This window comes from Phoenix dactylifera, chromosome 11 (assembly GCF_009389715.1).
Source record: "Phoenix dactylifera cultivar Barhee BC4 chromosome 11, palm_55x_up_171113_PBpolish2nd_filt_p, whole genome shotgun sequence".
Classification (NCBI taxonomy): domain Eukaryota; kingdom Viridiplantae; phylum Streptophyta; class Magnoliopsida; order Arecales; family Arecaceae; genus Phoenix; species Phoenix dactylifera.
The window spans coordinates 2,773,350-2,793,438 of NC_052402.1; the positions used below are offsets into that span (position 1 = coordinate 2,773,350).

The 20,089-nt window shown below is 40.5% G+C and overlaps 2 protein-coding genes across 2 annotated transcripts; one reads left to right on the forward strand and one right to left on the reverse strand.

The window, feature by feature from the left end:
* Nucleotides 1-2,388: 2,388 nt before the first annotated feature.
* LOC103720300 (cytidine deaminase 1-like) lies at nucleotides 2,389-3,818 on the reverse strand. The gene has a single exon (XM_008809948.4). It carries the CDS (start codon nucleotides 3,510-3,512, stop codon nucleotides 2,562-2,564), a length of 951 nt encoding a protein of 316 aa, XP_008808170.2. The 5' UTR covers nucleotides 3,513-3,818; the 3' UTR covers nucleotides 2,389-2,561.
* A 9,864-nt stretch (nucleotides 3,819-13,682) lies between these two features.
* On the forward strand, nucleotides 13,683-19,029 carry LOC103721541 (B3 domain-containing protein LFL1-like). Its single transcript, XM_008811811.4, has 7 exons — nucleotides 13,683-14,153; nucleotides 17,076-17,117; nucleotides 17,208-17,294; nucleotides 17,415-17,515; nucleotides 18,242-18,288; nucleotides 18,397-18,473; nucleotides 18,579-19,029. Exons 1-7 carry the CDS (start codon nucleotides 13,923-13,925, stop codon nucleotides 18,876-18,878), a joined length of 885 nt encoding a protein of 294 aa, XP_008810033.1. The 5' UTR covers nucleotides 13,683-13,922; the 3' UTR covers nucleotides 18,879-19,029.
* The last annotated feature ends 1,060 nt before the right edge of the window (nucleotides 19,030-20,089 follow it).

Genomic DNA, 20,089 nt, shown 5'->3' on the forward strand with positions numbered 1-20,089 from the left:
TAGCAACCAAGTTATTGGCATGCATCAGCATCCGCCATGCACTATATTTTCAAGTTTGATGTCACTCTTTTCTTCATGCATATCTTGCACGTCATGACACCTTAACAGACAATATATATATATATATATATATATATATATATATATATATATATATATATATATATATATATATATATATATATATAGTTTCGTGGTTATATCAACCTGAAACCTCTGTCCACGCCGTAGTTAATTTGACCCAAAACTGAAAAATTGATAGTGATGTAGTCACAAAATATCTCCAGCAAATCAAATTAGAAACACCAAAATCTTTGTCAACGGCGAGTTTGATGACAAGCAGACAAGCCAAGATTTGGTGGTGAGGCTCACGGAAAACATATGCCACTTGTCTGCATCAAATAAATTAATCGGAAACAACCAACTTAGACAGCTGTTATAAATGATTTGCCCAACGTGAAAACAGCTTCTACAATCCAAATGTCATTACGTTCACCCATTTGTCATATCCCCGACCGCCCTCTACCCCGCAGATGAATGAATAGATCATTACCTTTTACCTTCCCATTTCTTCGAAGTTGTGCTCCCTTTCTTGTTGCCATTGATCAAAGAAATTCGGGAGATGGATGTAGTCGAATTCCATGCATTATATATCGAAATGTTGGATCTCTATAGCACATATTGTTAAAATATTTACAAAAGAAGAGCAAAACAAGAGAAAGAGAGAGAGAAAAGTGATTTTAGTTTTCTATTCCATCATATTCGGTATATCTCAGGAATTATATATACTCGTATACATACTCCATACAAGAAAAATAATATAGAGTTATATAGAATCACACTAATGATGGAAAATATTACTGACTAAAACAAGTTGCTATGCGATTTCTAAAATCACTTTAATAAGATCATAATAACAAAGAAAAATAATACTGACCGCTAATAAAAAAAATATTATGAATGATACAAGTTGTTACGTGATCTCTAAAATTATTCTAACACATATCATAAAGTTGGAGGCATGATGTCTGTTACCTACACTCACCAACACCCAATGATACCTCACACTTTATACATGTAGTCGGTTCAAAATAAGCATAATAGGCTGCTCGAGTATGCTATTATTAAAATCAAATTGCAAGTGCGGCATCTTTTTTGAGGTTCTTTTCTGAGATTAAACTCTTCATGTTTTGGATCCAAAAGGTGATGCAAACTTTTCTTGTTTTCTTGTAGAAAATGTAAGCCGTTCTTGTTGCTTTCGCAGTTTCTTTAATTAGTGATTGGCCGATGCTGTTCCGAAATAGACGTGTGGAACGCGAGATGGTGAGATAGAATTAACAAAGGGATGTGGGGCACAGAGCTAAAACATCATTAGTAAAATGTGTTTTACTTAGTTGCATGATTGAAAACAATATATTATTTAGTTTCGATTAGTTTGTAGGACATGTGTTGGTTGTGTTAATTGATTAGTGGAAATCATCGAAAGTAGAATCCCAAACAAGATTTGTGCTCCATAAAAGATACATCATCTTTCTTTTCGGGGTATTTGTATATCTTATATTTTTCATTCAAAGCTTAGATTCACGCATCCCTCATGATTCCTTGTTGAGGTAAAAGACTACCACGAGAGGTATGTGCTGTTAATGTGTGATCATCACTAGTTTCCAAAATAAAAAAAACGTCTGTGAAAAGTGATTCAGATATTAAATGTTATTCAATCAAGCTATTAGGTTGTCTCATGTAATGCTTATGTACAGTTGACATTGGCTTAGAAAGTTGAAGAGTAAATAAAATAACAATCAGACTAACATAGAGATCTTAAGGTACCTTTGGGACCACCAATAATGGCTAGCGCAGTGGTTTGGTACATTCCTACGTAGCGTATACACAAAGATTCTAGCACAAAAACAGTATAGCGATGGCGAGAGATGGAGCAGTCTTTTAGGCTAAGTATGTTTTCAGAGAGACCAACAAATGTGGCTTCTTATGTGGCCTTCCACCCCGGAAGCACTCTGTGGGCTGGAAAAGAGAGTTGCTTATAACACTTCGTGACTTGTTGTTTTCTGATTTTATTGGATGTATTCATACTCATAATATATGAAATATCTGTTTTAGCAAAATTTAAAAAAAAAAAAACGGTATGATTATTTTGGAACCATGCATTGGCCCTCCATCAAAAAGAAAAATCATGCAACTATTTGGCATTGCCCTTCTTAATGAGACCCCAAGCATCTTTCATTCTTAATTGACAAATAAAAAATTAACTTCTCTTGTTGCTTGTTTAGTTGGCAAATAAGATTCCAATCCCGAGCTTCAAAGATGTACATATATTCTTACCTAACCATCCAAGCCATAGGAATATTGAAGTATTAAACAGTGGTAGAGATGAGAGATGAGAGATATTAAGCCTGGATTTATTAAAATAAATATAGCAGTGGGATATCCATACAAGAGGGGCAATCACCGCATGGTTACAGTTAATCCAATCGCAGCCGTCCATTTTCTATCGTCGTCGTCATCATCTCCAGAGGAAACGGCCCCCGGCGTCGAGAAACCGCAGTCTAGGCGGCGTCGGCGGAGGATTGGAACCGGTAGACCTTCAGGTGGGCCCGCGGAGCCACCGCCGCCAGGAAGATCCTCGCCGTCGCCTCGTGCGACACCGCCACCCCCTTCGCCTCCACCAGCGCCGCCGCCACGAACTCGTATCCCTTCCCCGATCCGTCGCCGCCCGCCGCCATGTATGCCACCGCCGCCGCCTGTATCGGCCCCAGGCTTGGGTTATACGCCGCCGACTCCTCGTACGACCCCGAGTACACCCTCCCCTTCCCATCCGCCACCGCGAATCCCGCCGGGCACTTGCTGTAGGGCGCGTGCGCCGCCCTCGCCGCCCCCTCCGCCGCCGCCCTCAGCCGCGCCTCCACCTGTCCCCCGATCCCGTTACATGTCCCGCCGGCGGCGGCCTCCGCCTCCTCCTCATCGTCCAAAAGGAAGATCTTGTTGTCGTGGGGCTCGAGGAGGAGGGGATGGTCCTTGTGGAGGAGATCGGGGGGGCCGAAGGGGCGGGGAAGGAAGGAACAGAGGGGGCGGAAGGCGGATCCGGGGCCGTCGGAGGTGACGAGGATCTGGATCTCCGCCGCCCCGCGGAGCTCCTGGAGGAACTGGCGGCAGTGGCCGCAAGGAGCGGAAGAGACGGCGATGCACCGTATCCCGGCTTCGCCGTGGATGGCGGCGTTTGTGACCAGGAACTGTTCGGCGTGGATGGAGTGGTGGAGCGGCAGCCCGGGGAACTCCACGTTCACCCCGACGTAGATCCTGCCGCTCGTTCCCAGTCCGACGGCCCCAACCGGGAAGTTAGAGATTGGCGGCCGGGCCAGCCTCTGGGCGGCGGGGACCAGCGTCGCCAGCAGCTCCGGCGCGGCGGCGACGCCCAATTCCTTCATCATCGCAGCCGCCGCCGCCGCCTCGATCACAAACCCGATCTCCACCGTCGATCTGGCAGTCTTTTCCTCCATCTCGAGGTAAGAAGACCGATAAAACTTTGACCCTATAACCTGAATTCCCCGAAGCGTGGAAAAGAAGAGATTTCGCTTCGCAGGGTAGGGGGTATTTAAAGGTTTCGAAAGGCGACGTCCTTTATTTTAATTTAATCTTTTATGAAACAAAAAAGGAGCCCCCTTTTCTGGGATTTAATTTAATTTTCTTATCTGATTTGGCTGTCTAAATTATCTTATAATATGCTCGTCACGTGAATGCCTAAAGGCAAGGCTCCAATGGCTGCTTTGCTCCTCTTCGTGGTGCTTTTCAGGTTGTGCATATGTATTGAAAGATAAATAGAGCTGCTGACTAAATCGTCTTCTATATTATTCAATACTTGAAAAAGACTCTTTGAACTCGGCAGGCTACTGTTCTTTCTCTACTGAGCTGTATTTTTTTACTTGATTGTTGGTTTTGCTCACAAGAGACTAATATGGGCAGCTGTGTATTAAAAAAAAAAAAACTTTGTAGGGGAGAGGATTTGGCCAGGTGTCGCGCATTTAGGTGGGTCGGATGAGAAATGGTCTGACCGGCATGGTACGTGGGGTGGGGGGTTTGTACGTAGGGGTCGCGTGCCTTCCAGCCAATATAATTGATAAGACTCTCCTCATCCAATGAATGTGGTCGATGTGGGCCAACGCACTTGGCTCGAAAGTGAAAGGTCCATGAAAGGAAGCACTTTGGAAGGTTGCTGACTACATTTTAGAAAGGCAATGTGATTGGATTTTTGTGGTGGTTGTGATGCATGGTTGCTGAGTGGAGAAATTAGGCCAGCTCGGTTCCCCGCCCTCCAAATATTGATTGGAAGCGTACTTGTGGGGAAAGACTGGGGCACACAGAAAGATTCCTGTGCCCAAACTAATATCAACCCTGATTAGGCAAAGAGTTTGCCGACACGTCTCATTCTCTAATCTTATTTAGAACAAGAGTTAAATAAGTTTTTTGCTGGATATGATGTATTACGTGCTTGGACCAACCTTCTCAAGGTTACTTATGAAACCTTCCATCTTGAAGTGATTTTTCTTTTTTTTTAAAAAAAAATATTGGATTAGAAAATGTATTTTCTACGGCAAGATGAATTTTGTGCCCTAGTAACACGTTGGAGATCGGGCTGATCGTGGGCCGGGCCTCGGGCGTAAACTCTATATATTTTTAATTGAGCTTTGGGCTAGGGTTATGTCGAATTTGATATTTTTGTGCCCAAGCTCGGCCCATAATCAGCTTTAATCGGGATAAATAAGACATAGTATTGCATTTGATGGTTTTATACCTACAAGCTTGTTAAATTTTTCGCCCATACTTGGATGCTTGTCCTTGGATGAGTTGCCGGAGCACTTTGATGTGTCGGTGGAGATGCAATTCTGTAGCAAATATTATCTGCTACTTAAGATATGGCTGGTGCTTGAGTGCTCCTGGCTTCTAAAGTTATGGTGCCTGGTATTTGACACATTGGTTGCATAATGGCATTTAATTTATACATGAGGAAGCAGTATTAGATGGATTTCTGTGATTGCTATTAGTTTTTATTTATTTGAATACTAGATGCTAAAACTTGGACTAGGCTTTGCCCGGTTCTTTTTCTCGGTTGATGTCTTGCTCTTGTCTTTCTCTGAGACATTATTTTTTTTAGCTTTTCTATTTTATGTTTTATGAAAGCAGGGAAGGTCCGCCTCACCCAATGCTCCCAAAATAACCATGATAGAGATGAGGATGTTGGGTTCTTTGTGCTTTTCTGAGGATACAGGAGCCTATCTTTGCAGTTTGCTCACTTTTTCTTGCTATAATTTTGCTTGCATCCTAATTCCTACATTGGTACACATACTTGTGTATAATTACCAAATACTGTTTTGCTCCCTTTATCGGTTTGACACCCTTTCTTTCCCATATCAAGCATGTCCTAGTATGATTTAGACATAGAGCTGATCATGGGCCAGACCTCAAGCCTAAATTATATTCCTTTGTAGTCAGGCTTTATGCCGGCTTATTTAGAATTTGATATTTTTGTGTCCAAGCCCGACTCCTAATCGACTCTATATCAGATGCATTATTTATTCTTTTTCTTTTCGAACTGAACATAATTAGTTTATGTCTAGATACTTCTTTGAAGGTCTGGCATTTTAAGATTGTCGTAGAGTTTTGCAATGATAACTGGCGAAATAAATTACATACTATCCCTTATTGCTCAAGCATATGGTAAGCTAATTTAATGCCAAGTTACTTAATCTCATTTTGCGTTTGGCAACAAGAATCTCTTTGTTTGTGTACTATCCACAGTAACCCTTAGAATTGCAAATGCTTGATTAGAAAAGGAGAAGCACAGGAAGGGACCATGTTACAGATTGCCCGGGTCAAGCTAGAGAAATGAATCTTCTCTCAGCAAGAATAGAAAGCAGTAATGCTTAGCGGTCATGCTCTTAGGTAAGCCACTGACTTTGGATCTACCTTACGACAAGATAGGAAGAGACTTTTAGTATGGAAAGTCGAACCTTATTCATAAGCTTCCACTTTTGCTGTTCTATGGCTCTGCTGGAGGTATGCCAACAATTTTTCGTGAAGAACCGCTCGCATAGAGTTCGGTGCTGCGAGGAAAACTAAGGTCAAAAGATTTCAAAAAGCACTGGAGCAACCAATGGGGCTTTTGAGGGCATTAATGGGTCAAGGGTTATTCAATGCGAAAGATTTTTCATTGTTAAGTTAAATTAGGGATAAAGCAGCCATTGTTGATGGTTATAGTTCCTGGGGAACAGGAAAGTTGTTTTATCTATAGTGAAGAGTAGTAAAGGAAGAAATTTAAATTTGTAATAATCATAATTAGCAACACATGTCAAGGAATTCTTCAACCAATTTCTGCTTTCTTGTTTCATAGATCTCTAGTCATTTATGGCTTAATATATTCCCCAAATCAGAATGTTTCAGGTGGTTAATAATAGATCTTTAGTCATTTAAGCTGCCTAACTATTCCCTCAAAATGTCACGATATCTAATCGCTTCTTGAAAGGTGGTTGCACCTGCCCAACCTTTCTCTAAAAAATTTTCAATAAATAAGCCACTTGTTGATTATGAATGAAATTTTAGTTTTTCTAAAATTTTGATTGAAATTTTACCTACAATGGCTACGCCACGCAGCATTTGACAAATTTGAGAAGGTTGCTTGAAACCTTTAAATTGTTTAATAACTTTAATATTATTTTATTAAAAAGTTTTTTATATGTTTTAGAAATTTAAATTTTTTAAATTTTATATTAATATTTATTTTGAATAAATTGACTTGATTTTCACATATATTTAATATGCGTTTTTATTATTTATGAATCCAAGAGACTTGCATATTTGTGTTTTGAAGAGCTTGATTGGCTCAATCAACCTGCCGTTTATTCTATAATGGGCTATCTATTCCTTTACCGAGTGGCCTAAAACTCCAGAAAATAAACTTTCTAATTCTTTATTTTGCTTGGAAATTATGCTAACAGCGTGATAATAAATCGAAGGCTTTGTTGTGTCTAGATCTAAGGAAAAAAAAAAAAAATCTTTGTCGACTGATTATAGATTATTATTCATGCTCAGATCCATACATTTTGGTCTGCAACTTCATGTTTCAAGTATTTTGTGATATAGTCTTTGTTATATCCATGACAATGGATCTAAAGTTCTTTATTATCTTTACATCAGCAACGGGCGGATTTAGTAACCTATTTTTCTTTTTGGAAAGAATTATTGAGCAGTTCTCTTTGAATCATTTCAATTATAATACAAAAACATAATTAGAACTATTAAAATATAAATAAAAGTCTTAAATATCTTAAGCCCTGCCTGCTTTTCTTAAACATACCGTTCATGGATAGCTTTAGTTGGACTCAAAATTAAATGAGTTGACTCGAGCCCGGCCGAATTATAAAACTAGCCAAGATAAGCTAAGCCTATCTCACTTATCTTTGGCTCGTTTACACGTCTAGATTTAATCCATTATACTGGATATGATAGCCACTAGTATGTTGGGTCATATATGCCCAAGGCATCAGCTCATCCATCCATTGCAACAATGGCCGCTAATATGTGTATAGGATCCAACCCTAGATAAATCTGAGGTTTTAGCTGGCAAAACAAGTGATCAAGTGTAGACGATGACACTAATTTGATCATGGCAAGATTGTGACACGAGCCCGCGATTAAAATGTTGAGTGAGTCTAGTGAAGGTTGGATTTGATTTGTTTTTTTGGTACAACGGTAGCTCACATGCTGTGAATCACAAGTGCCACAAGCTAAACCAAATTCATTACCTTCCCTGTTGAGAAACCATGATTGTATAATCCATCTTAAACTACATCTAACAAAGTGAGGGACAAATGTTTCCCAACCAATGCCTAATGTAGGCTCGGGGATCCCAATTAGAATATCTTGGAGGGTTTCCAAGGATGTTCGAGCCATCATATAGTTGGCGAGCTGGACGAATCTCATCATACCACATCATTTTAATCATTTATTGCTACAACACCTACAAACATTTGTCTTTACATTCTCACATTTGGATCCACTATGTACACAATGACACTAGTCGAATCATACATACCTCTTACATTAGCCCTTTGTTTACCTGTCAAGCCTAAGATAAGGTGCAAGTTGTTAGGTTTGCATCGTCAGGGAATGATGGTCAGGCAATGAGAAGCCTCTAGCACATCTGATCGCATATGCCTCGAGCTCGAATCAAAATCCAATTCACTGCAAATCAAAGGACAAATGTCTGCCCACTTGATGCATGCAAGTAACCATCCTTCAATTTTGACATTTAGATCTTATGTTAATGATTCTCGCCGGATCACATGCACGTACATCTGATATTAGCCCATTGCTTATAGGTTAGAATCAGGATCCTCTATAATATGTGTTTTATACTACGGAAGGCTATATAACTCTGGATAGCCATCATGTCATCTATCTTAGAGACATATGATAATCGCTCAGCTCTAGCATGTGCTACATTCGGTTCGGATTTTTAAGATGAACGACGATATCTTCTGTGGTTCAAAATATGCACCGCAGAAGAACCAAATCTTATAAGCTAAAGCATGAAGCTAATAGGATTGATCCATTGCCACCCTAACAACAAATCATGAATGTGTGAATCCATCTTTACTGCACCTGGCAAAAGGATGGGACACGTGTTGCCGGGACAATGCATGCAAGATCCCATGCTGAGCTTCTTCCAGGTGGAGCCAATGCCCAAATGGAGTCAGAGATGCTCGTCGGAGTGCATGCGGCCCATGAACTTCGAGGGCGGTACCCAACGGTATATATATATATATATATATATATATATAAGTACATCAGCGACTAGTGTTGTCTAAAAAGTCAGAAAAAAAAAAAGACCACAAGAGAGATGGAACAAGGGCGAGATCTTTTCAGATAAAATCATCAAAATAATGAGGCGTATTAGAATGCCACCCATTCCGCTATTGACCATGAGTAGTCCGATACAAAATACATTCATCTAAAATATGGTATATATCGTAAAGCAGTCATAATCCGCCGTCCGTATTTTTGAAATTCTAAATCTTTTCGTTCACCGTGGCGGAGTTTTTTCAAGCATTATTCCCCCTCACACCCAAAGGTATCGATGACGGGGATGGGCCTGGACGATAAAAATTAAATATTGCGAACCGTAACGTTCACGTGTCGGCGAGGTCTAGGGCCCGGCGGCCGTTAAGATCCCGTTACGTGGGTGTCACGTTCGCGTCCGGTTCTGCGCACCGAGTACCTCCAACGAGCCTTGAGAGCTTGCCACGAGACCCAGAGGAGCGTTGCCATCTCAGCACCTAATAACATGGCCTTAGTAACGGCTGTAATAACAATTTCCAAGCATCAAAAACACTTATTTGACCGCTGTGATTTAACTGTTATTTTTCAAAATATAAAAAAGAAAATGTAATTTAATTGTTAACATGTTATAGTGGCAGTTTTCCACACTGATGCTGTTTTTGGAAATAAAATAAAATTTATTAAAATTCTTCTTTATCAATTTTCTCTCTCAAAAGAAAATACGTACAATTGAAAACTAGTTTTTAAATTTAAAACTAGTAATACGAATAAATAAGGTCATTTTTCTCGTACTCGATTGCCATTTTTACTTTTAAATAGGAGTTAAACACTTTTATTAAAAAATCAATGCGTATGGAATCACACGTATAGCCGAATCTTGTAAATTACAATTCATATATGTAACTTCTGCATTAGTATGCAAATAGAACTAATACTACTGAGTCGCTGAAAACTATAATATACTTGTCTCCTAGGTATCCTCACCTTCTGATTTTCTCAAGATGAACTTCAACGGCAGTGTGGACGATAAGAGGAGATGTAACGGCGTGGGATTCGCCAACCGAGATCACGACCCCACATCAGGTGCGACAGGAGGCCGGCAAACTTTTGACTTGTCAGTAGTGTGTGTCGAGCTTAGAGCAGTCTGAAGGGCATTTATTATGCGAGGTGGACACTGGGTGTAGACCGTATTATTCTTGAAGGTGACTCGGCCACGGTGGTTGAGTGGATTCGGGGACGAGGATGCATTGCCGAGGACCGACTCTTGATCCATGAGATTCGCAGGTTGATGAAGGAGTGCGACTTCCACCAGGCTTCACACGTGTTCAGAAAAGCCAAAAGGACGACCGACTGGGTGGCCTCCTATGCGACTCACTACTCCGGTGGTTTGTTTGGGTTGGGAGTGGGTTTGTTTCGGGGCTATATTTTCAGAGCCATTCTGTATGAATACGCTTCCTCGCGAGCTGCTGTCATCCATCTCCTCCTATGGACTTGTGCCATAAGCACCAATTGCATGCCATTTTTTTGTTATTAGCCATAAAAAAACAAAGGTTTTGAGAAGGTTTGTCATACAAGTGGAAGAAAGCAGTTACTTAATTTCTGGTGGGCGCGACGGTGTTTGGGGTTGTGGGGGAAGCAGCTGATACGAATTGCGGGAAACGAGGCGGCCGGTGGCGGGGATTGGTGCAGTGCTGTGGCTAACAAGGGAGCAACGGATACGGCGAGCGATTGGACGGTGAGGATGAGGCCATCTGTCGGATATCACGCGAAGCGGTTCCGATTGGCGCAAGACCGCCGGCGATCTGAACGAGGCCGAAGAAGTTTTTGAGGGGAAACGGACGATGGGATGTCATGTGAAATGACCTTTGTAGCCCCAAACTCCGACTCTCTCACACCTCTTCGTTGGCGCAGTACAGGTACTCGCGGTGTGCTCACCCATGCGTTTAGGTGTATCTTTCACTCGCTCCATCTGCTGGGTTGGACGATACACTTTTTTTTTTTTTTTTTTTTTTTTTTTTTTTTTTTTTTTTTTTGCTAGACCAATAATTCATGCAACACGTATACATGTGCACCCAATAAAATCGGAAAATAAAATATCATGGAGCTCTCGAGGCAGCTCCCTATCCCCTGCCCACATGGTGCTCTGGCATGGTTAGCCACGTAGGTGGCCACCCAATCCGCAACCTCGTTGACTTCTCTAAATACATGCTTTGTCCGGACAACCCCTCCATCCCTCATCATCATCTAGATATCGCGAATCAAGGGATGGTCAGTTGAGGAGAACGATACTCTTTATTCGGATTCTAATTTTGAACCCAGACCGAACCGAATAGCAGGTCGGGTCGGGTCTACAACTGTAAATTTTGACCCAACGGATTATTTGGGTCACGTTGGATCCATAAATAACCTATCGACACCACGTACTTTTCTCGTTCCGAGTCTTTACCAACAACAATTCTAGTGGTGTCTTATAATAAGAGAAAAGCTGCAGCTCTGCCATCTTGGAAATAGAATAGGCATGAAGCCAATCTCTCCTGTTGAGTTGTCTTTCGTGTTTAGATCCAACCTAAAAAATTCAGGTCTCATTCAGGTCTGGGTCGGATCTGATTCGGATCAATCCATCCATAACTCAGAACTTATTTGCACCTCCGTGGGCCCAACTAATTTTGTAGATTTGGGTCGGGTTGGGTCGTAGGATTGAAAGCTCAAAATTATCCAAATTTCAAATGGGTCAGATCAGGTCTAAATTCAGTAAACCCAGATCCGACTCAAAAATGAAACGGGTCCAATTTTATGACTCGATCCGGTCCCACGAATCCTCCAAAATAGATCGGGTTTAAGCGAGTCGGGTCGGGTCACAGGTCAACCCGATCTATTTGCAGCCAATGGGTGTACGTGCGCAATTCTTTCTATAGGAATGCATCCAATGAAGATTGAATGGCTGGGAACTACCAAACGTAATCCATCTAAAGCTTGATTAACTTAAACAATCCCATGTGAAGGCTGCATAGGAAGCTTCAGGCCGGCTTACCAATAAAGTGTCAAATATCAAAAAAAAAAAAAAAGAAGAAAGAAAGAAAAGAAAAGGACACAATGCATGCTTGTAGGATCATGTGCTATAACAAAGCATTGGCTTGGAGGGTAGACTGCTCTATCTACATATCACATGGACATTTCTATCTCAAAAATCATGCTTGATACACAATTCTATGCGATCTCTTGACGCAGAGAATGACTAAAATCTATAGCAAGAAAATAAATACGAAAAATATTGCAACTATAACTTCATGCCTCTCATGTGCATGCTTTGTTTATATTAGTTTTGGGCTAGTCTTGTCATATTCTTTTTATTATTTTATTCGATTTATATATGAATATCATAACGTATACGATGTTTATATGTATCTTATTTAAAATAAACATCTTTCTCAAAATAGTAATTAAATAGATATACCTTGGGACATGATAAATATATTATATTATCTTATTTTAGAAGGAACACTGTTTTTTGTAATTTGATTGTGCACTATGTATATGGTACAAGTTATATGATGTATGGTTATCTTGCCAAATGCCAACATGCTCTTGAATTATGCATAATTTGTTATATGACTAGTTTTGCAGTCGTGCGTGCTAATCTATAGAAAGATGATTTTTTTTTTCGAGCGAAGTTTAGCATGTTTGTCAATAAAATTTTAGTTTTTTTATTAAATAATGTGATACTTTTTGGCATCTGTCTCTCTATATGTTTTTTTAAGAAAATATTCTCATAAATCTTCCAATGAGAGCCCTCTTTTATCTAAAGATCGAGATTGCGGTCATCTCGATAGGTGCCCAAGACTAAGACTAAGATGAGTTGCGATCTTAATTAATCTTGGCCAATATATATATAAGATAATTACAAGAGGAACCTAGATGATATTCTGATATCTCGGCTAAGATTGAGATATTAAAATTTTGCTTGATATACTAAACTCAATTATGCAATGCATTAAGATCCTAATCTTTTTTTAAAAAAATATATTAATAAATAAGAAATAGAAAAATATCAGCCAATATTTTGAAGTTTTTTATTTTATATTGGCCAAGAGATCTTGACTCAAGATATTGTACATATCGTATTTGAAACCTTGCTTTTGGCTCTGCTTGGACTCTAGGTTACTTCTATTATAGCCCAAAATATTTTAATTGTGTCGCAAGACAAACATGGATCAAATATGGCTTGAGCTCCATTGCCAATCATATACTATTGAACGATGTGATAGAAATAATTTTTTTTTTTTTTATGATGAAGAAGGAGGCAAAGCCATCCGGCCTGTATTAGCAAAACGAAGTTTACCAAAACTATTTATAAACAATTTGCTAGGAAGAAAAACACAAAAGAGCAATAAATTTTTTTTATTCAACAAGCTAAATAACCTTATAAGTTATGCAACTATATAATTTAAAAAAAAAAACAGCAAACTTAGCAACTCTTATTTGTTCACGAAAATTTTTCATGAACCGAGTGCTGATGTTTAGCGTTCGTGTGTCATGAGATGTCCGCAAGTAGACGGTCGTGGTTCCTCGATCGAGTGCGTGCGGCAAAGCCAAAAACCATCCCGACGGCTATGATCCGACGGCGAGCATCGGAGTCCTCCATGAGGAGACCAAGAAGGTGACCGCACCCAATATCCCGACAATCCGACTTTCACCCCACTTTAGGAGGGACAAGTCCGTCATTAGATACTTAAAAAGGAAATCCTCACTCCCCGTGCTCCCCCCATGAGAACTAGAAACCAGCTTGCTTGTCTCTATATACACGTCTCAGAAGGAGGAAACGGAAGAGCGGGAGATCCATCCGGGTGCAAAAAAAAGGCCATTGATTCCCGGGGCAGCGAAGTCAGAGCCCTTTCAACACCTGGAGCCCCTTCCTCTCGCTAAATTCCACCTCTACTCCCCTAAACTATCCTCTCCATCCCCTCATTTAATCCCCCTCCCAACCCCATTCCATCCCATGCTCTCTCGTCTCTTCTTCGCTTTTCCCTTAGTTCTCCCTTCTATCACCAGCCCTAATTAACCCTAGCTTAGCTTATATGGTCGGGACCAGATTGACCCGCACGGCCGCCGCCAGGGCGGGCAATCCCCCCTCGGACACGGAGGCGGAGGACGCGCGCGCCGACGCCCCCGACCTGATCTGGAGCGCCGCGGGGTTCCGGGTGAGCCGGAGGAGGAGGACCGCCGCCAGGAAACGCCCGGAGGCTGTGCAGACCGTCGCTGCCCCGCCGTCCGCCGCGGCAGAGACCGGCCGTCAGCCCGGGCCTCGTGTAAGCACCTCTCTGCTGCCGCTCTTCTCTACGTCCAATTCTTCCTAATTTCGCAGCGTCCCTTCAACCGTTTCCTGCTATTGTCGTAATGTAGCTCGTCGGGTTGATGGGCCTCGAAGAACTGGGCCAATCGATCGGATGCTCTTTGATGAGGTTTAGATCGTAGATCTTGACCGTCCGATCGATCCGATCTCCCTCGGATGGCCCCTTGGTTTCGTTTCTCTTTCCCATCGTTCAAAGCTTGGAGCTTTCTTTACAGGGTACATCCTCCATGGTTTCGGCCCATTAACATGGCAAATGCCATGCTGGGCTCATCCATGAGCATGATTTAGTTCACAGCTTTCGTTCTGTTGTGCTGCTGCTATAGATCTTGTGGTTCCAGAGCTAGCTCTGGTAGATTACAAGTTCTGTTCGAGTGAAAGTGACTTCATCTCTACAGGCCTGCCAAAAGTAGCTTGTCATGAATCGTGACATGATTGCTTAATTTCATCTGCAGATTGTGGGAGATCCATGGCTATTAGATTCCGTGGATCAAACATTTTGTCGCATTCTGTTTCATGCTATAATCTTGGTTGCAGCTCGAGCTCGTATAATGGGCAGAACAGTTTATCTGTCGCTACCGTCGCCTCATGTTTTTTTCTAAATTTCAAGATTTGAGTTGTATTAGTTTTGACGATTGCACTCCGAAACCAACAAACCAAGGGTTTTACATGACAGTTTGAATCAGTTGGTATGGAATCAGGAATCCAACATATAGCTCACAGTAGATTTTTGTATTCAGGTGGAGTGAATTGAGTGCAGCGTCGTGTTGTTGTTTCACATCATGTTATAGCCTCAGTTGCCAAATTAGAGTTGCAGATTAACTTGACATGGCCAAAAAATTGTATACTGGTAGAACTATCAAAGAATGGAAGAAAGTTGAAAACTTATCGAATTCAAGAGATGTCAGAAAACTTACAAATATGTATACATATGTATATAAGTATGTATGTAAATGCTATGCATGTATGTATGCATGTTTGCATGTTTCCATGTATTCCTAAAAAACAATTTGTGGCTTTTATTATATGTCTGTTCTTGCTTCATGTTGCTATGTCTACTTTCTCAAAACTGACCTAAGTACTTCACCGGAACATTTATACGCATTAGAAATAATTTTATTGAAGAGAAATGCTTAGCAACAGAGAAATTTTACATAAAAAAAGGTTGAACAGCTGATGTGTAATTGTCGCGTTGCTTCTCAACCTTGCAGCTTGTAAAATGCTAGATAAGAAGGGCATGATAGGAGAGTTACACCAACTGTATAATTTTATTATATTACGATGCTAACACTGCTATTTAAGTGAATCTTTTCAGTTGCATGATCTCACCATCAAGGCTCCAAAAAAATGTTGAAATTGGCTAGCTTTGATAGGAAAAACTAGTTCAAAACATATGTGGTTATCTGCCTTATTTAATGGTTATAATTGGTTTTCTTTTATTACTGGTTTCTGACTTATATGATTTGAGATTGGATCCAACTAAAAAATGGCTGAAGGAGCGTGGGTTACCTTCAATTACTTGAAACCGGAAAAAATCCCTTAATTGTTGCTTCCGTTTATTTGCTTACTGGATTGCAATACTGATTGAGATTCTTGTATATTGAATGCAAAGAGTAGCAGAACAATGTTTTTTCTCTGTTTTGCATGATCTCAACGAGGTAATTAGTTTTGTCATATTTTAAACAGCATCATCCACTACTGGAAATCCTACTTTTACTTGGTATGTACCAAAGCGTTATTCCATTCTTTAGGCAACTAGGGATTGATGTAATAATTGCACACACTTAATATTACATGAAAATGCGTTATATTAAATGCATCCTATTAAATTGATGGTGTAACCTGAATTACAATTGTTATCATTTTATAACTTTGTATATAGAATACGAGGTTATGGCCAATGAATATGAAGTAGAACCCCAGATCACAGGCTAATTGGATCTCAGGTGATGAGTTAGACTTGATAATCCGGACAATGATACCAATTTTCCAGGAAGAACTAGAGATCATTTGGTGGTAAAAATATCACATATATGGAATTTGTATTTTCCAGAAACAGAATTTTGAAGGCTGCAGTAGTTAGTATTTGAAAGGAGAATAGATATATAGTCGAGTCAGGGATGAAAGAGCTGCCAAGTTTCCTAGTTGACTTTCTGTTTGCTTTCTTTGTGAGTTTTGAATATACTCTCAGAACTCGCCCATTTTTTAGAAAAGGAGAATTTTGCTTATTAAGTTTCTTGTCAGAGAATTGTTAGTAACTTGACCTGGTTACTTGATCAAGTAGTTGTGGAACTTGACCTAGAAGGAAAACCTTATCCCCCAATTTCCCCCACTAAATCATTCTAATTAGAACAGGCAAACGTCGATGGAACTCCTAATCTAGGATGGATTTGTGAGCTTTGTTCCAGAGAACTTGCACAACCTTCTTGGGTCCAGCAAATAACTGTTCCAAATTTAATTGCTTGGCAGGCTTGCTATATGAGAAATCTAATTGATTTTGTTCACCTGTGGAGTTTGCAAGCTAGAATAAAGGAACTTCTGAAATTAGTAACTTGAACTCACACTGACACACAACTGTACAAATGCCAGCTTACCCCCATGTGTCTGCTCTGACCATATTTCACCCTTGCAATTGTTGCGAACTTGTATACAGAAATCTAAACCTCATCGACACAGGATGGGTGATACAAATACCAATGCCCGTTTCTTGTTGATATGAATTCTTGAACTATCATCTACTCTTGCCTGGAAGCCTACGTATATGAAGCCAGCTCCTGTGACTTTGTATTTTTGATGGAAGCTCCTTTGACTTTGTAACTAGCATATAAGGGGTCAACTTCTCGTATCACTGTCTGACATATTCAGCTGCTCCATCTTGCAGTTTTCCATGCTGGATTTGAATGTACCAGCCCTTGACCCTGAAGTAAGATTTATTTGAAAAAAACAAGTACCTTCATGTTAAAATTCCCTGTCAGTCTTTTATCTGAGGTTTTCTTGCTAATCTTTATTGTAGCAAGCTGTGGATGGTTTGAGATTTCTCTTGCAAAAGGAGCTTAGTCACAGTGATGCTAGTTCCCTGGGAAGAATTGTTCTTCCAAAGGTCAGTGTTTACGCACAAGTTTGATACATGCCACTGCGGCATTCTCCTTAATTGCTGAATTTTAAACACCATTTGCTACAAGTTATGCACTATTGATTTAACAAGCATTCTTATTTTCAGAGAGAGGCAGAGGTTCACCTTCCAGTCCTTACAGCTAGAAATGGTATTGAAATCAACATGGATGATTTGGAGACCTTTCAGGTTTGGACGTTCAAATACAGGTTTGACTGAATCTGCTCAGGCCTTGGAATGATGTATTATCTAATATATAACACAAGAGGCTTAGAATTCAGCATGCATGTATGGACTCCAGGTCTTTGCTTATCAACATTTTTAATGTGTTTTGAGTTTTGATATATATTTTCTCCAGAAAACCAGTTATAAAGGTCATCATACTCTCATGTGCGGCACCAAACACCAATTACATATAAACCTGCAGATATATGAATCTGACCTTGCACTTCTCCCCACATCTGAACCAGATAAAGAGGAGCATGTGTGATCTTGTGTTTGTGTGCTTGTGCACTCAAGCTTGTTGGTGCATATGCATATGTGTGCTTGCGTGCGTATGTGTCTGCATGCAATGAACTAGGAGCAACTGCAAACACTAGGGAAGTATGGAGCGATAAATATTTCTGTCCATCGCTTCTTAGACAGCTAGATCCAACTAGGATGTTTTTATTTGGAAGAATTAAAATAAAATAGTATTTCATTTCTGTTTCTTATGAGAGGATAATTTTTTTTGGCAGCAGAGGTGATTATAGTTCACTAGTCCATAAGTCAGTATAATGATTCATGATTCTAGTAAAGAATAACTATGGCGACATAATAGTGTCTTCATACATGTGTAGATGATGACGACTTTTCATTTCTTGTAGGGTTTATTTATGTTCTAATATGTTAGCACTATCTAAATAGCATCTCAGTCTTTTATGCTCCCGAAACAGATACTGGCCTAACAATAAAAGCAGGATGTACATACTCGACAACACCGGTAAGCTCCTCGTTGCGCTATTTACTCTCAATAATAGAAAACTCTTTGTTGTCACCTGCTGCCCGCTAAATATGCTTTTCATCTTGGCTTTCTTGGAACTTAACTCAGCGAACTTCATTGCCGCTCATGGCCTTCAAATTGGCGATCTTATCATGATATACAAAGACGACGAAAGAGATAGATTGGTAATTGCTCCTTATTTAATCTTAATTTTTGCTAATTTTCTGGAGTTTTGATTTGCGTCGGCCTTAACACATGGTCTGTTTCTTTGCGAATGAATTGATATACAGGTCATTCGAGCAAAGAAGGCAGCAAAAGAACAGGCTGCTGCTTCTGCAGATGATGGAATCTTTGATTCCATTGTGCCTGACATTGTGGTGGCTAGTGCGAGGTATTCTGACCTATATTACCCATTGCTAGATGCTATGAGCATGGCTTATGGAGTGAGCAACGTATATGGGGATGGCCTGAACTATGCCTTTGCAGCTGACTTCACCATGGGTTTCTCAGAAGAGAGGATGGGAAACCCTTCAAATGCTGAATCACTTCCAAGGTTTGGGTGGAACCTGTCCCTTGACGATCTCTGGTGATGGTGCTGTTTGATTTTCTCAAGTTGTACTACCTTAACGTAATAAATAACTCCTAGACAAACGTTGTTGCTGTATCATGAATAAGTTCTGCTTGTCTATCAATATGTAATATATGCATGGAAGAATATATATGGATATCGTAACATATAGAAACTGGAAGGTTGTGACCTATATTTGAATCTTCGATCTCTGTGGAATGGTTTCCGGATGTAGATTATAAATGGTGTTGACATTACTTCAGGGGAAGAGAAGGTAGCATCATGTTTCCAACCACAACATCAGAACCAGTGGTGGTGGATAAGTGGGTGCTTGCTGCTAGCCATGCATGCAACCAAGGATGGGGGTGTGTCTCCTTCGCGATGCAACCGTCGCTTTGAGATCTGTACAGCTGGATGATTGAATGAGTTTGGATTGCTTTGAAATCTGTGCAGGATGTGATCCAGCAGTCAAAGTTGCGACAGAAGATCGATCATTCTTTCGTTCGTCTTTCGCACGAAAGATACAACCCGAACCTAAACCTAAAATTTGAACGGGTAGCAAGCTGGTGGTCGAGCAGGGCATCATTGATTTGTGCACTCATGCACCTTTGAAACATCAGATATGTTACCAGCCAGTGTACTGAGAAGTTTGTGGTAGGTGGCAAGGTCAAATGCAACCATGTCCGTGTGCGTGCTTGAGTTCGGACTCAACTAATGCTTTCGACTTGTAGACTCGTGTTGATGACATAACATTATGATTGCATGCACGGAGGTTTTTTCCATGTCAGCTCACAATTGGTCATCGAAATGCCTCACTAAGAGGAATCCTGCAACTCGATTTGCCTGCAGATTGATCTACGGTGCAAGTGGAGATGCTTGATTCTGCATCTATGGATTTTTTTTAACAACTAAATTTCGTGATGCTTTTAGAGGGCATCGAAAGATAACGATGCTTTTAATCGTCATTAACACCTAAATAAGATTCGTCAACCTGCCAGCCAGAAGCTCAATGGGCGACACAATTTCGCGTCGCCGATTTTCGATAGCTTTGCTGCATTTTTACATTCCTCCTCCCTCCAACCCCACCCTACGATCAAACCATGCTTGCAGCTCATCCAAGATTGACATCGAGCTACGTATGCATATCTCAAAGAAATTTTGCAGTTAGGAGAAGGGCAAAGCTTAGGATTGTTGTGTAGACTCTATTCGAAGCAAGGAGTTTGCCTTGGAGTT